Below are 16,564 nucleotides of genomic sequence, written 5' to 3'. Positions count from 1 at the left end.
CCATTGAAGGATTTTTGTTTACTCCGAGAGATGTCAGTGGACTAGAACATTGTCAAAGGATAAAGGCTTCCTGCTTCTATTTGAATGCTGAGGCACTGATCAAAAAATCAAGTTAGCAATGAAACATGCCTACAGCAAGAAGCATTATGAACCAAAGTCCTATTTCAATTATCTTATTCCTATTATAGCAAATAATTTATGCAGAACATTTCAAATAAACAGGTCAGATTGGTTATTCAGTTCGCCTCTTAACTGAAACCGAGTTAAGTGTGCCGACACAATGAATCACATCCTTATATAGCGTTTAGCACATTCTGGGCACAATAAAAAAAATAAATTAGTACTCAGCCAACTGGTTCAGATATCTTAGAAAAGCTTTGGCTTACTGCAGTATATTAATCCATCTTCAAACAAACAATATATAAGGCATAATCAAAAACTACGGTGATAAAATAATGCAGGACTTAAAGCAGGGGTCGGCAACCTTTCAGAAGTGGTGTGTCGAATCTTCATTTATTCACTCTAATTTAAGGTTTTGCATGCCAGTAATACATTTTAATGTTTTTAGAAGGTCTCTTTCTATAAGTCTATAATATATAACTAAATTATTGTTGTATGTCAAGTAAATAAGGTTTTTAAAATGTTTAAGAAGCTTCATTTAAAATTAAATTAAAATGCAGAGCCCCCCGGACTGGTGGCCAGGATCCGGGCAGTGTGAGTGCCACTGAAAATCAGCTCGTGTGCCGCTTTTGGCATGAGTGTCATAGGTTGCCTACCCCTGACTTAAAGAGTAAGTGTAAATGATAATATTAAAAATATTTCAGAGAAAGGTGATATTTGTAACCCAAGGCAGATTTTATCATTTTGAGTCCTAGTTGTTGGCGTAGTTCAATGGTAGCCAGCCTGTGTGCCATTGTATGCTGTATTAGTATATTCTGATTGGTTAAAGAAAACAGAGAAGCAACAGATACTCTTGCTAGCAGCCCCACTAAAGTAAACAGGATTACTCACAGGACTGAAGATTTACAGGATGGGATGCATATTATGATATTTCAATTAACAGGAGATCAGCTGTTCTATAACATGTTTTTAAATGAGTTTCTGATTAGTAGAGTTTACATTTATCTGTACAGAAGACTCAGCTATCCAGCAATCAGGCTGGCTGATACTGATTTCTTTAGGTCTAGTTACAGACAAGTAATCTCCATTTACCTTTCTTCAGCTGCTCTGCTGCAGCTAGTGCCTCGTGCAGAGTCACTCCTGCTCCAACAACAGTGACCTGGTCATCCTTACTCTTGACCACCACCTGAGAGGAAAAGGCAAATAAGAATTATATATTTTTTTAGTTTCCTCTTTATGATAAATATTGTTGATGGTTATTTGACTAAGACTCCTTTAGTTTTCTTTACATATTGACTAGGTGGAGACAGAATACCCTGGAGAAGAAGGGGTTTTGAGAAGGAACCTGGTATGTTATTTCAGATGGCATAGTTCTCTGGACAGTACTTACCTTGGCCTGTCCAATCTGGAAGTCCTCGTTGCTGCTATAGATAACTTCATTTTCAGGACGACTGGTCCTTATGAAACAAACGCCCTGTTTCCAAAAGGAACACAGCCTGAGTTACAAAAATAGCTGTGGCTAAGGCATTCTAATTTTTATACACATAAAAACAAACTTTCCAGAAATTGATTTTTTTTCATTCCACTTAGCTCTGGTTTCATCCCTTCGATATTATCAGTGGTTTTATTGAGCGACCTTTCCTGCCCAACAACTCTCCCTAAATCCATCACTAGTGCTTTTCAGTTACCCTACTCTCAGTCATCGCTGCACAGTTAACCTCTTTTTCATGGTGCACAAGCAATTTAATATCTTACTTCTCTTCCAAAGGTCATCCAGTCTTTGCTTCTGGAAATGAAAATCCTACCTGGCCTAATTAGGATTTAAAATCTTACCACGCTGCTAGAAAAGCTAAAATCTCTAGCCAGTCTAGCAGCTTGAAGATCAAAGCAAACTAGGCAAAAGAGGAAAGCCTCAGCTAAAAGCAAGGAAGTTCATATTCTTTCTGTTCATGTTCAAATGCTCTTCTACAGGAAAGTACCAATTCTTTTAACAAACCACTACCTGTATTCCATCCCTCTTTTCCCTTGCTCTTGCTCTCCCGTTCTGTGTTTTGCATCTCTCTTACTATTGGCCATATGTGACACACCAACATCTCAACACTGCGTTGGTTAAGGCAGCATTAGGAGAGGCACAGGAGCAGCAGCTCAGATTATTCAATCTTTGTTTAGGCAAAAACTCTTTAATAAGTAAATAGGAGTTTCATACAGGCAGGGACTGCAGAACCTGACCTTTTGTTGCCAGCAATCTTTGGAGACAATGGATCAAATTCAGTCAAAGGCAGCCTGGAGTAAGCAGGAACTTAAATGGATTTATCCTCAAATCCCCATTGTGAGATGGGCAATGAAATCCCAGAGAAGTTAAGGGACTGGCCCAAGGTGACACAGGAAGTCTGTGGCAGCACCACCAACAGAATTTAGATCTCTCTCATAGCCCAATCTCTTAACCACAAGTGCATCCTCACCAACAGGAGAGCGGAAGAAAATGGGCCAGATCCTCAGGTAGGGTAAGGTCCATAGGTCCAATGGAGCTACAGTGACTTACACCAGCTGAGGAACTGCCCCATATGCTTTAATTTTTGTCTATTCCATCCCCAATGTCTCCAAGTCACACTCAGCTGGGCTGAATGTGGCCCCCAAAGAACACCACCCTGGGGTAAGTTACACTTTTTGCCCACCCACTAAATACCAAATCAGAGCTAGTTACGTCGTACCATTCCCCCATTTTTGAACCAGTTTAGACCCAGTGTGTAACCATTGTTCAACCATTTACGTGAACATGCCCTAGAGTACAACACATCTCCCATTTGTGCACTCAGAACCAGTTGGGGCAGAGTTTGTCTACACTGGAGCTCTAATTTCCAGCTCAGGCAGATATATGCATGCTAGCTCTGATTGAGCTAGAGTGCTAAAAATGAAGCGCAGGCGCAGAAGTGCGAGCAGCAGGACAGGCTAGCCTCCCCGAGTACAATCCCGTCTGAAATCCTAGGCACGTACTCGGGTGACTAACCCATCCTGCTGCTTGCACCACTGTGGCTATGCTTCTATTTTTAGTGACACTGGCAGATCAGGTAGCAGCTTATGTCAAGGCCCCAGGCCTCACTGAACACTTACAAATACATAGCTGGAAACCAGTTTTGCTTGCCAATATGTTAGCATTACCAAAATAGATATTAGATGTTAAGTCAACAAGAATGTGTTTAAACTTTATAAAATGCTTATAGGATGCTGCATATACTGATGTCAGTTATAACCTCTATAGCCCACGGTATAAATTATACTGAGCATTTGCATTCTAAACCTCGGTAATTGGGTAACTCACCAAGCCTGTCCTGCCTACAAGATGGCCCACTGAAGGCAAATGGGGTATTGTGTAGCATCAAAGGAGAAAGGCCCTGTTGATTGCATTCCTAACTCCCTCCAGGAAGGAGAGACCTATGTATGAATTCATCCTATCAGTTTAGACTCTGGAGTGGAGGGGAAATCTAATTATAGAAGATACCATCCATTTGGGGCATCTGCCCTGCCTTTTGACAGTGCCTTTAGACACGCCACACAGCATGACAACATCTATCCAAGCTGGAAATCACACCTGCAACTCCAGTATAGACATATCATCAGACCTCTCTAACTGAAGGAGATGTGCTGCCACAATGCCAATGTCTTTGAAACTGAGGCATACAAAAGATGGGCTAGTAACAAACAAAATTTCCATCACTTATAAAAAAATACATTTAAAACAAATACATATTTTCCAAATCAGAAATGCAACAGCATAAACCTTAGTGTTAGCAGCTATTTCTACTGCTTTTTCAGTGGATACAGCATCGCTAGGATAAAAGACAGTTGAATTGGGAACAGCACGGAACATGCACAGATCTTCCAGCCCCATCTGAGAAGGTCCATCCTCTCCTAAAAGAAGGAAAAAAACAAGCACAAAATGGAATGAAAATCTGCTCTGGGGACTCATTACAGTAGAGAAGGTCAAAATGATATATAAATATATATCAGGCACACAGAGGACATGCAAGTCTACCTGCTTCAGAAAAGAATCATCTTCTCTTTAAACTTGGACCCATCTAAATAGTAAATAAGAAGACAGAAGGAAACTAAAAAGAAAGAGAACTAAGGTTATAAAGAAAAAAAACCAGAAAAATAGAATGCAACAACAAAACAATAGTAAAGAAGGAAGCAACTAAAACAGGAAGTGTACAGAAGAAAGAAGAGGAGCTATAAGATATCAAAGCACCTTCAGATTTACAGTTCAACACAAGTTTTGTGAGCAAAAGTTACGTTCAAGTAAAATGGTGTCACTCTGGATTTAGACTGCTGGAAATGTGAAAGGAGAATCACTTCTATTTCATCAACAGTTAACAGCCCATTTGATATGATTATTTTCAGATTTTTATGTTTGTTTAAAAGACTAAATGAGGATCCATGTATTGTAGTAAATAGTCTCATGAAAGAGCAGTAAAAAGTACAGATATTATTCATTTAACTCTTCAAGTATCCGATGGCATAAATTGCAGGTCTATAAAAAGACTCGACACAGAAAAGTGTTCTGTATGCCATGAGTCGTCACAGTTTAAAAAAAACCCCCAACAGAATGCCCTTATGTAATGGGGCTCTGGAGATGGCACTATTCCAGACTAACCCTTCAAAGACTCCTGAATCCAATCATGTCACTGCCTGCAATGGCAAAGGACAATCAGGAGCAAAGCCTTTCTGTACGAGCCCACTAACTGCTACAAAAGAGGTTACAAAAGAGTTGACAAGAGTGTGTTTTTGAAAGAGAAGCCCCTTCCTCACCCCCACCCGAAAAAACACACCAGAGGAATTTTCAACACTACCAAAAAAAAAGAAAGAAAGAAAAAAGTACCAAACCCTGGCTGCTACATAAGCTCAATGAAAATAATGTCCAAACCAGGGCAAAAGTGAACAAGGGGTCTTAACCTACATGGGGAAAACCTCCCACTGACATCCATGTACATACAAGCACTTGCACTGAATGGGACTTCAATAGGAGTTTTCCCATCATTAGGGCTGCACAGTGGTTATGCTTCCCATTGACAGTGGTAAGCAGAAAGGCAGAGACAACAACTAATGGACAAAGCAAAAAACCCTGAAATTCAACAATATTAACAGGCAATTGAATCAAAACCCAAGATAAAGATTCTAGTGTTAGTTCCACTTCTATTTCAGGCATTTACAATCCACCTTCAATATTATCCGCTATTGTTTAGCGCCAACAATGTTCAAGGTGCTTTACAGATAAGTATTAAGACACAGTTCTGCCCAAAAATTACTATTTAAGTAAAAATCTTGTTAAAGCAGAAATTTGGCATACAAGGGCAACTAAGAATAGAAAAAGCAGCAAAGAGTCCTGTGGCACGTTATAGACTAACAGATGTATTGGAGCATGAGCTTTCATGGGTGAATACCCACTTCGTCGGATGTATTCACCCACGAAAGCTCATGCTCCAAAACGTCTGTTAGTCTATAAGGTGCCACAGGACTCTTTGCTGCTTTTACAGATCCAGACTAACACGGCAACCCCTCTGATACTTAAGAATAGAAAATGATTCAAGTTACATATATAACAACCCCCCTGCCTCCAACAAAACCCAAGAATGTTGGGGTTTTGAACTCCTCGCAAAATGGCTTGAATTACAAAATGTCACGTGATTTGTCGGCATGTTATAATCACTAATATTGTACATTAAAACAATCATTAAGACGGCACAGATATTTAAAACAATCATGTACACATTGTCACTTCTGTTCATATACATTTATACTGTCCATTTATTGGCTCCTATAGCACACTGTAATGGCTCAAACCATTATGATCTAATCAGGGGACTAACTAGATTTTGTTGTTGTTTAAAGTACATATTTACAAACCTGACTCTGACCGTTCATTTATTTTATTGCCCAATTTTCTAAACCACAGAAGCCCAGGATCACACACAGTTGAGTGCCCAGTCTTCACAGTTAATTTCCACCACTGGCCAGTTCAGGTTCTGAACTCGGTGAGAGCCATGGGTTTCTATAAAAAAATATTTTTTTTTCCCCAAACAATGTAAACAACAATTCTTTTTGAGCCCTCCTATCTCAAAAGGACTTCTTCCAATTTTTCCCAAATATTCTCCTTTGCAAGACTGTTGGTAGACATACAAAATTTTAGGTGCAAAGAAGTTTTTAAAAAAAGGTTAGAAGTGGGGACAAAATCCAACTTATAATGGAAACGGTCTTATAACCATAACTTTGGAGTCCCCACTGTAGCACCACAGTAAAACAGTCCAAATGACAGAGGCCGTGAAGCAGATCAGAAATCACTGCTCTCATAATGGCAGTTCAGCTAGTTATTGGAGTCTCATTTTCCCCAGCCCATGAAGGCTAAAAATAAACACTGATTTCTCTGATGGGGAAGAGGCTCTTGTTCCTTTAGCTTTTGCTGCTGGTTAACTCATTAGCATTAGACTGTGGGAGCCACAGACTATGAAAAGGAGGGAGGACTGGTCTTTACAGCAGGGGTGGGCAAAATTTTTGGCCTGAGGGCTGCATCAGGTTTTGGAAATTGTATGGAGGGCTGGTTAGGGGAGGCTGTCATGGCCCGGCTCCCACCTCCTATCTGCCCTTGCCCAAATCCAACCCACCACCACCCCCTGTTCCCTGACAGCCCCTCTGGGACCCCTGCCCCATCCACACCCCCCCGCTCCCTGTCCCCTGATCGCCCCCGGACCCCTGCTGCCCCATCCAACCCCTCCTCTCATTCCTGACAGCTCCCCTGGGACCCCTGCCCCAGCCAATCACCCTTCTCCCTGTCCCCCGAATGCACCCAGAACCCCTGCCCGATTGCCCCCTGCCGCCCCAGCCAACCCCCCCTCCTTCCTGACTGCCCTCCCTGGGACCCCTGCCCCATTCAACTCCCTGTTCCTCCTGACCACCCACCCTGACCCCTATCCACATCCCAGCCCCCTGACCACCACCCCGAACTCCCCTGCCCTGAATCCAGCCCCCCACCCCCTTACTGCACTGCCTGGAGCACCGGTGGCTGGCAGTGCTACAGCCACCATGCAGCACAGATCACGGGGTCAGGCCGGGCTCTGCAGCTGCGCTGCCCCAGGAGCTCACAGCCCCGACGCCCAGAGCACTGCGCCGGCGGTGGAATGATCGAGCTGAGGCTGCGGGGGAGAGGGGACAGCAAGGGAGGGGCTGGGAGCTAGCTTCCCAGGCCAGAAGCTCAGGGGCCGGGCAGGACAGTCCCGCGGGCCGGATGTGGCCCACAGGCTGTAGTTTGCCCACCTCTACTTCACAGGAACAAGGTTTGTAAAGAAAAACTCTTACTGATACACCCAAGCCATAATCCCATATGCTATAGTGGGTGTGGAGACACTCACCTACGGCTACATTATGAGGCTTTTAGCGACATGGCTGTGCTGCTACAGCTGTGTTGCTAAATGGCACGCAGTGTAGCTGCTGTTTGTCGGCAGAAGAGAGTGGCTTTGTTGGCAGGAGAGCGCCCATGCTGACAAAGCGCTGGTCACACTGGTGCTTTTCGTCAGTAAAACTTTTATCGTTTGGGAGGATTTTTTTTTAAACACCCCTGAATGACAAAAGTTTTGCCAACGAAGTGCCAGCATAGACAAACTAAGTGTTTGCTATGAAGACATATAGCACATGACCATCCACTGAGCTGGGACAAGGCTCTATCTTCCGGCTTGTCTACAGGAAGTTTTTGTACTGCTTTATATTGGCTTGTGGTAAAGTTAAAGCGGTACAGATCCCTAGTGTGGATGCCATTATACTGTATAATTTATATATTAGCATAGCTTATTTATGTACATTTACGAATACACACACAATATGAAAATCTGCTCCTGCTTTCATTTTGCAATCTTTATGCTTTTCGCCTGCTCCATCCCCCAATATGAACAGACATGCACTGGGCAGTTGTGGAGGTAAGCAAAACCTGGAAGGGGTACTGCAAATTCCTTAACTGTGCACCTACTTCACAGATCCTAGTTTTCTAAGCTATCTGTAACATCAGGAAGTTTAGTTTTAATAAGTTTACTAACAACTACAGTAAGTAAGAAATACTGTGATAAGTCAAAATTATTATATCAAATGGGTAAGTTTAAATAGCAAGCCCTATCTCCCATAACAATAATAAAAATCTACTAATATCTAAGATGGACGTAGTATCTTTCATTCATAGATCTCAAGGCGCTGGACAAAAGTTGGTATCGTTATTCTCCCATTTTAGGGATGGGGAAAATGAGGCAGAGACAGCAAGTGACTATCGAAGTCACACAGCAAGTCAATAGCAAAGATGGGAATGGTCATCACTAAAGCCACTGAATACTTCTGGTAAATAACCCCAGGTTGCACTTACCAATAGAAACGCCACAGTGAGAGCCACAGAGATTGATGTTACTCTCAGAAATGGCAGCCATACGGATCTGATCAAAAGCTCTGGTGAAAAAGGTGGCAAAAGCACTCGCAAAAGCAACAGTCCTGTCGCGAGTGGCACAGCCAACTGCAATGCTCACCTGGGAGGAGCAAGAAGAGGGAAGTCAATTAACAGGAAAGGGGACACAATGGTCTGTGGGAGCGTTCACTGTGAAACCTCTATTTCTTGTGACGAGTACCTCAGAAATTCCTACCTAAAATCTCTCTCTTTCACTAACTTCAAATCTTGTCCCTATTAACTGGATCTTCATTTAAGGAAAGCAAAGGCAATTTCTCCCACTCAATCCTTCTGCTCTGGAAACCCCAGTAGCGTTCATTCTATTTATTAATTCTTATTGATTGTTTGTGTAGCATCAATACCTTTTCTTCACCTATTTCCAGGCAGCCATTCTGAGGACTCTCAGACTTGACTCCCTCTTTTCTTTTTCTGTAAATGAAGGCTGTGCATTTTCAAATCTGGAGATTTTACTACCTCCAATATGTGGAGAGTGATGATGTTAACAGCTATGGACGGGTTTGTCTACCTTTGCTTTGGACTGACGTCTACCAAAAAAGTGCTTCACCAGTGTAGATGAGTGCAGAACAGAGAATCACTAGAATCCCTTGATACATTTACACAGTACCTTTTATTTCATTATCCCAGAGATATTATTCTGCTCTTGGGGCTGATTTTCTCTCACTGACACTAACATAAATTAGGAGTAACTTCACGGAAGTCACTGCAAGTATTCTGAAACGAAACATGCAAGAGGAGATCCTGTGGTCCTTAGGCTACAAGTTATTGAAAACCAATGGCCAGAGACCAATTCTGCTCTCACTTACACCCAGGCAGTTTCATTTGCTTCAGTGAGGTTGCACAAGTGTCAGACAGAATTTAGCTGAAAGAACATTGTATTATTCTCTGACATAAGATTTTTAACCCTGTCATTATAAAAACCACGAGGACAATATTGCCTAATTTTTTCCCTCTGTCCTCAAATTTTTACACCCACTCTTGTGTTGCAGATTGTCAAGCTATGCCATTCTATTTGCAGTCAGAAGCGAGAGTTAACAAGTCTCTTGAACTTACTCTCCACAGATCATGTTGTGGGATATGTTGTTGTTACATATACTCTGTTTGTCTCTTTGCAAGTACTGCTAAGAAGCCAAATGTTGTGTGTGTGTGTGGGGGGGGTTAATAATCTGTTGAAGACGCATTTCCATTGTGTTGTTATTCCTGCCATGCAGTTTTTTCTAAGCAGAGGGCAAATCAAATTACAATGCCTGGATAAACACTTAAAATCAAATGCTAAAACATTTATCATCAGGACAAAATTATCTAAAAATCTCATCTGCTGCTGCAGGGTACACAGTATTTCACAGAGCAAAGGAAATAATTACCATGTTCTGTTCAGCAATATAGCATTCAATGAAGCGGCTGGGATGTTCTTTCTTAAACAGGTCAGAGAAGGTGGAATTCTTTGTGTCTCCATCTAAAGCAATTACTTGGTCGTTGGCATGGCCCAATTTTGCAAGTGCAAGGCCATAAGCTTTGCGGGTAGCCATCTTTGAAGAGGAAAATAAAGCAGTGCTGTTATTAGATTCTGAATGGGATTTTTTTGTTTGTTTGAGGTATGTTAAAATTTTATTAAGTGTAAACTCTATCAAGATTTTAAATGTAAACTATTAAGACACATACAAGAAACGTAATAAACCCAATTCAGAAGTCAGAAGAGAAAACAGTAGGGGAAATGCAATACAATGCAGTGTCAGGTCTATTTAGTCTGCATAGAACACATATATACTTGCTTTTCTTTAGATCCAGACATGATGTCTATAATCTACCATCTGCATAGTCATAAAGTCTGAACAGGCAGTTTAAAAAAAAAAAAAATGTAGAACAAAATTCCATGTGGTATAAACCTTCAACAAACAACTTTATTCTTCTCTCTGATTTATTTTTGGCTGAGCACTTCAACAAGGTGAAAATATTAACAACTCTATGGAAATTGAATACTTATATTCAGCCACACAAGTGACTTCCACACACTGATGTTCTCAAACATCACTGAAGAGCTGCTATAGAGGACTCGCCCACAATTCTTTGCCCTTTAAACTTCTACTTGAATGCAGGATACATGGCAATTTCTTAAACAGTGTGGACAACCAATGACTTAAACTCACACCAATATTAAAGGGTTTGAGGCAATCAGCGAGTCCCTCCCAACTACCACATTGGAAATTCGGAGTCAAACCCGTGTTGTCATATTCACGCAGCTAGTCTCTTTTAAGTCAATGGTTTCAATTCTGCTCCCATTTGCCCCATCGTGTAACTCCACAGGTGTACATCTCATCATGTGAATAAGGGGAACATGATTTAGCCCTTTCTAAATAAAAACCCAACCCATTTAAACACACTATCTCCCAGCATCAGGAAGGTCACATGGCAGAAGTGTGGGGCAGAGGAGCAGAGTTAAAAAAGGAAATGAATGGGGAGCATTTATGGTAGACAGGTGAAGGACACCGCACAAAAAGAGAACTGTTTTTATTTATACAGGGTCTAGGGTAAGACCCAGAATTCATTGTCATTCATTTGGTAAATAATTTACCCAACAGAATGGAAAGTACAAGGAAGCACTTTCCTGGACAGCATTTTTTCCCTCCCTCTCATCTGTAAAACAGGTATGTGTTAGTAGACAGCATGGTACCTTTTCTCCTAGTTTGTAATTTGGTGGAGATGACATCTTAATGTTTCTAATATTTACGACTGGTGCATCCTCTTCTGGGAGGGCTGGGGAAAGCTTTTTCTTGCTCTGGATTTTGTCATCAATTTCCTGAATGATCTGTTCAGCCTTGTCTTTTGGGAGGGGCTTACCATGCCAGTTTTCCTTATCTTCAATACCTGCATTTAAAATATATAATAAAATGGAATATATAACAAAAGGAATTAAAACCCTTAGTCTCACAGTCCTTACCAAGGTGAAAGTGCTGAAATCAATGGGTGCTCTAATTGAAGGACTTCACTATTATGCATCGTGAACAGTAACTACGTCATTCGTTAGCATCGAGCAAATAAAAAAATGTTAATGCGTAACAGAACAGAAAAGATCAAATCCTAGGTATTCTACATCTATGGGCCTGGAGCAGCAGCCGTTCCATGCATGGAACTCCCAGTGGTACCACCTGGAATTGTGCACTGAGTACCTCCAAGCCTTGGCCCCATAATAGTAACAGAATTTAAATACCAAACACATACACAAATTTCATATGAAGGGCATGTCTTCACTGCAACCGGAGATGTGACTGCAGCTCGGGTGGGCATACCTGCACTCGCTGCAATCTAGCATGGCTAAAAACAGCAGTGAAGACACAGCGCACAGGCTCTAGTGCAGGCTAGCAAGGTAAATATGCACCCAGGGTCCTCGGCGGGTTTCTACATCCCATGCTGAAGCCCATGCCGCCACACCTTCACTTTTATTTTTAGCCATGCTAGCTAAATTAAAGCTAGGGGAGGTACGCCAACCCATGCTGCAAATGCACCTCTGACTGCAGTGTAAACATACCTACAGTGTCAGCAAATACCAGTTAAATGTCAAACAGCATTCACTCCTCAAAAACTACACTAACATCCCATCATTTATGTACCTATTCAAGGATGGGGGAACGGATAGTTCAGTGGTTTGAGCATTAGCCTGCTAAACCCAATGTTGTGAGTTCAGTCCTTGAGGGGGCCATTTAAGGATCTGGGGCAAAAAAAATAAAAAATAAAAAAAACTGTCAGGGACAGTACTTGGTCCTGCTAGTGAAGGCAGGGGACTGGACTCAATAACCTTTCAAGGTCCCTTCCAGCTCTATGAGATAGGTATATCTCCATATATATTAAGCAAGACATAAAATTTTACAATATTAATTAAATAGTTACATACAGTTTTAACCTTGTGTGCCTAACAGTACTGAGAGAAGAACATAAGCCTTGGCAAAACACCACTACTCTTGCTTGCTTATGTAATGAAAAGATGAGCATCATGCATTCCAACTTCTACTGACCCATTAGGTGATCAGAAAGAGGAATTCACATCCTCCCACTTAAAATTTGTATTCAAATTCAGCAATGGCAGAGTCCTTAGTGCACGCCGGAGTATAGTTGGCATTTTTATTATAGGCACAGTGTCATGTAGCCAGCATGCATTTCTTGCCATGCAAGAACCAATATAAAGCTGTCAGTCAGTCAATAATACCTGAGAAGTACAACCAGTTTGGACAGATTTCTTCTTGTAGTTTACAAGTACTAGGCAGAAATGAGAGGAAACATTAGTTTCCTATACACTGACAAGTGTTAGATACGTTCAGTTGTCAGTATCTCAGTGGGAAAAGTACTACGAATGAAGTGTTTAAAATAGGGTCTTCAGTGCCACCATAAATTCCAAGTTAATTCAATCAAGACTAAAGTGGCTGCTAGCCTACTACAACTGCTTCCTAGTATAATGCACCTTAATGGGAATTACCGATTATGTAAAATTAAGTATGGTATATGATCAAGTGTTGGTGCACTGAGTACTGCATGTCTAACATGGATTTAGTTTCATATTTGTCCACACACTATGGGCATTTACAGCCTCTGGCTGGGACACACTGCACACTATCACTCCTTCTGAGCCACAGGAGGTCAGCTGCCTCTGCAGTAATGCTACTCCCATCCTCTGGTCAATTGGAGGATTCTCTGTGGATTAGTGTGAGGGCAGGGCAGGCCAGGACAGGAAGAGAGCTAACTGACCTCAGGGGGATGTGTATTGTCTCCATGGAAATTTTAAAGATACAGTAATATTGCCTGAGACTGATTTTCCATGGCCCTCTTCCATGTGAGGGAAACCCCTTTAAGGAGAGTCTTAAAGGCAGTCATTAGTGGGCAAAGTTCTGCTGTGGTGCTGGGGGTGTTCTAAGCACCCAGAGTTCCCACAGAGGCATGAGGCTTCCGCACAGATGTCCTGGTGTTATGTATACATCTCAAACAACCACCGGGTGAGTAGGCCAGACCCTCTCTTTCCTCTGCAGGGTGGCAAACACTGATGTCTTCCCAAAGGGAAGAATGCAGGAGGAATTCAATGGCAGAAAATCACCATGGAGTCTCCTCCCCACCAGGTTTCACCATATAGGAGAACGATCAGATCCACAGTTCATATATCAAATTCCCATCTAGTCCACCAAGCAAAGACCTGATCGGCCTGGGACAGCATCCTCTGTTTTAAATAGATTAAATAAATATCTAAGATTTAGCTAATAATGCTTTGGAAACTTAAGTTTTACACAGAAATTTAAAAAGCTCTTCGGATAAAGAAAATCAATACTTTATACATTTCATGAAATTGTTATCTAGGAATTGGGTTTCATATACCAAATGTAGAGATGGAATAAAGAGAGGTTTCATTATCTAGATTAGTCTAAGCTCAGGGTTCAGTGAAATACCAAATTGTGTCTAGAATTCAGGTTCATATTCAACAGCACTGAAATCTCACCAGCTCTTCTCATGAAATTTCAGTCCCAAGTGATAAAGACCCTCAAGAGGTCTGGGCAGATTTCAGCCATCTTGCAATTCTGGTTTCATACAACATAGAACTGGAGAAAAGTTTAGAGATGGTTTCAGATTCAAAAGGTTGCAGATCTGAGGGTCTGATTTTGGCCTGTTTCTAACCACTCAAATGTTAACTTTACATACCTTATGTGCTTTTAAATGACCATACCTTTATGAATGCTGTTTGAAACATTCCTCATATGTAAATCATACAGACGACATGTGCCATTAAATTCCCATGTTATTACCTGATATTCCTTTGCCTTTAAAAGTTCTTGCGATAATAGCAGTTGGTTGATTTTTGGTCTGGCCAAAGGCTTTGCAAAGCTCCTCCACACTGTGCCCATCCACTATGAGAGCATGCCAGCTAGGAATGCAAACAGACAGATTGTTTCTAAAGGGTTTATAGAAACAAATCTCTGAAAGAGTTAGTAATAATTAACACTACTTCATTCTGATACAAGAGGCTCTCAAAGCACTTTAAAAATATTAACTAACACTCATTAAACCAGTAATATAATCACGTATTTTTTCAGATGAGTAAAATAAAGCAGAGAGATTAGGTAATTGTCCACGGCCATACAGCGTAACAGTGGCAGGGTGGGCAACAGAACCTAGAACTTTAATCTCTTAGGCCACTATCCTAACCCACTGTACAACTCTCCTTGCCATGTAACAGCTACCTTTCATTACAAGAGCAAGTGAGCCACATTTTTAAAAAATGAATAAGAACTGATATTGAAGACTGATAAAATTGTAAAATAGCGTAATATGGATCAAACTATAATTTGCCTGTGTAGCTTCTATAAGGTCCTGTAAATACTTCTGTGCAGACATGTAAAAATTATTATAAATCTTTAAGCTAGCTGATGACCTTCCAGGAAGCAGTACAAATATTAAAACATATTTATTTGAACAATGTTTTTCATGCCTATAAGAGAAAAAGGACATTTTATCCCTTCTTCCTGCCCCCTGTACACTTGAGGCACCCACTGTTTCTCAAGAGATATAGTACACATAGCCAGATGCATAATTCTTGCATATTTTTTTAAAAACAATGTAAGGTCCCTAAAGTACCAGATAAGCTCCTCTAATATATCTACATGAATAAAGAGCTTTATTAAAAAAAATAAATAAAAAAGTTGCAGTTTTGTATTGTTCTTACAATACAAAAACAAGGATCTGATCCTGACAAGTGGGGAGAATACCCTGCATGGTGCTGTGAGACGTTATATGCATATTAAAGCGAATTGAATTCAGATTTGAAAATACCTGGAAAACAGACACAACACATGGTTTTGAGAAGACAGGAAATTGAACTTCTTTCAATCACATACCCAAAGGCTTCGCAGCGTTTCTGGTAGATCTCAACACGATGCTGCAGAGGCGTAGGGTCACTTTGTCCAAGACGGTTAATGTCAAGTATAGCAACCAGATTGTCCAGCTTGTAGAACCCAGCAAAGGCCATTGCCTCCCAGACGGAGCCTTCAGATAGTTCCCCATCCCCAAGCAGACAATAGACTCGATAGCTAGAAAAGGGTTTGTTTGTTTTTTAAATTAGTTAGTATGTCAAGTTACATAAAAATAAGACACAAATATTCAATTAGGATTACACAAAACAAGTACAAATCTCATTAAACAGAACTGACTAAATATATTATAGGCTCTCTCTGTTATAAGTGTATGGTCTTTTTCCTTAGATTTTTTTTTCCACATTGGCCAACATAATCTGTGTCTGATTTAAACCCCCCCATTGCTACGCTGTTGTACACTTGTATAAATGATTGAGGTTTGTTGTATCTGGTACTGAAACTGTTGGAGTGAGATTATTGGAATATATGGACCATTACTCCTGGGGGAATTCTGTGCCACTGCGCAATGCAGAAATTAACAATGTGTGCGCAGAATTTCTTTCCCCACCCAGAAATTGACTGCAGTGCTGTTGGACACCACTAGGGGCCACTGGACCTGGCAGAGCCCAGCTCACAAATAGCAGACAAGGCTGTGGAGAAGGGGAGAGGGAGGAAACTGGGGGGTTCCCAGCTGTTGCAGTTCCCAGCACCCCCTGAAGGAAGAAGGTGGCATGCAGGAAACTCCATGCAAGCCTGGGATCCAGCCTCAGGTTGTTTCTCCCTCTGGGTTCCTGGGCTCTAGGAGGGTAGGGGATGTAAGTGTCTGAGCTGGGGGGGCCCTGCAGCTGGGTTCTGGGCGGAGGGGTGTGAGTGTCTGGCTCCCTGGCTGGGCTGGGGGGAGGCAGAGAAACAGGAACTTGGCTGTCCTGAGGGAATTTTTGTGTGTCTCTGTATTGTTACAAACATACTTGCTGACAGTATTTTGAAATAAATTACCAAAATAATTGAAAATGGTGTGATTATATAGTGTTATTTTGACAAAACATCTGCAGAATTTTAAAATACTGTGCGC

General features: G+C 41.4%; 1 protein-coding gene across 2 annotated transcripts in view; it reads right to left on the bottom strand.

The window, feature by feature from the left end:
• TKT (transketolase) overlaps window positions 1-16,564 on the bottom strand; it is a 34,517-nt gene that overhangs the window by 3,885 nt on the left and 14,068 nt on the right. For both annotated transcript variants that reach the window (XM_045024547.1, XM_045024548.1), the window contains exons 5-12: window positions 15,478-15,669; window positions 14,389-14,507; window positions 11,280-11,473; window positions 9,973-10,137; window positions 8,516-8,672; window positions 3,899-4,029; window positions 1,511-1,594; window positions 1,213-1,306 (exon numbers count right to left, since the gene is read on the bottom strand). In XM_045024547.1, coding sequence (XP_044880482.1) covers window positions 1,213-1,306; window positions 1,511-1,594; window positions 3,899-4,029; window positions 8,516-8,672; window positions 9,973-10,137; window positions 11,280-11,473; window positions 14,389-14,507; window positions 15,478-15,669 — 1,136 coding nt within the window. The remainder of the gene's footprint in view (window positions 1-1,212; window positions 1,307-1,510; window positions 1,595-3,898; window positions 4,030-8,515; window positions 8,673-9,972; window positions 10,138-11,279; window positions 11,474-14,388; window positions 14,508-15,477; window positions 15,670-16,564) is intronic.

Source organism: Mauremys mutica, chromosome 7 (genome assembly GCF_020497125.1).
Source record: "Mauremys mutica isolate MM-2020 ecotype Southern chromosome 7, ASM2049712v1, whole genome shotgun sequence".
In the NCBI taxonomy this organism is placed as follows: Eukaryota; Metazoa; Chordata; order Testudines; family Geoemydidae; genus Mauremys; species Mauremys mutica.
Note: the sequence above shows the minus strand (reverse complement) of the source record. Positions and strands in the feature narration are given on the sequence as shown.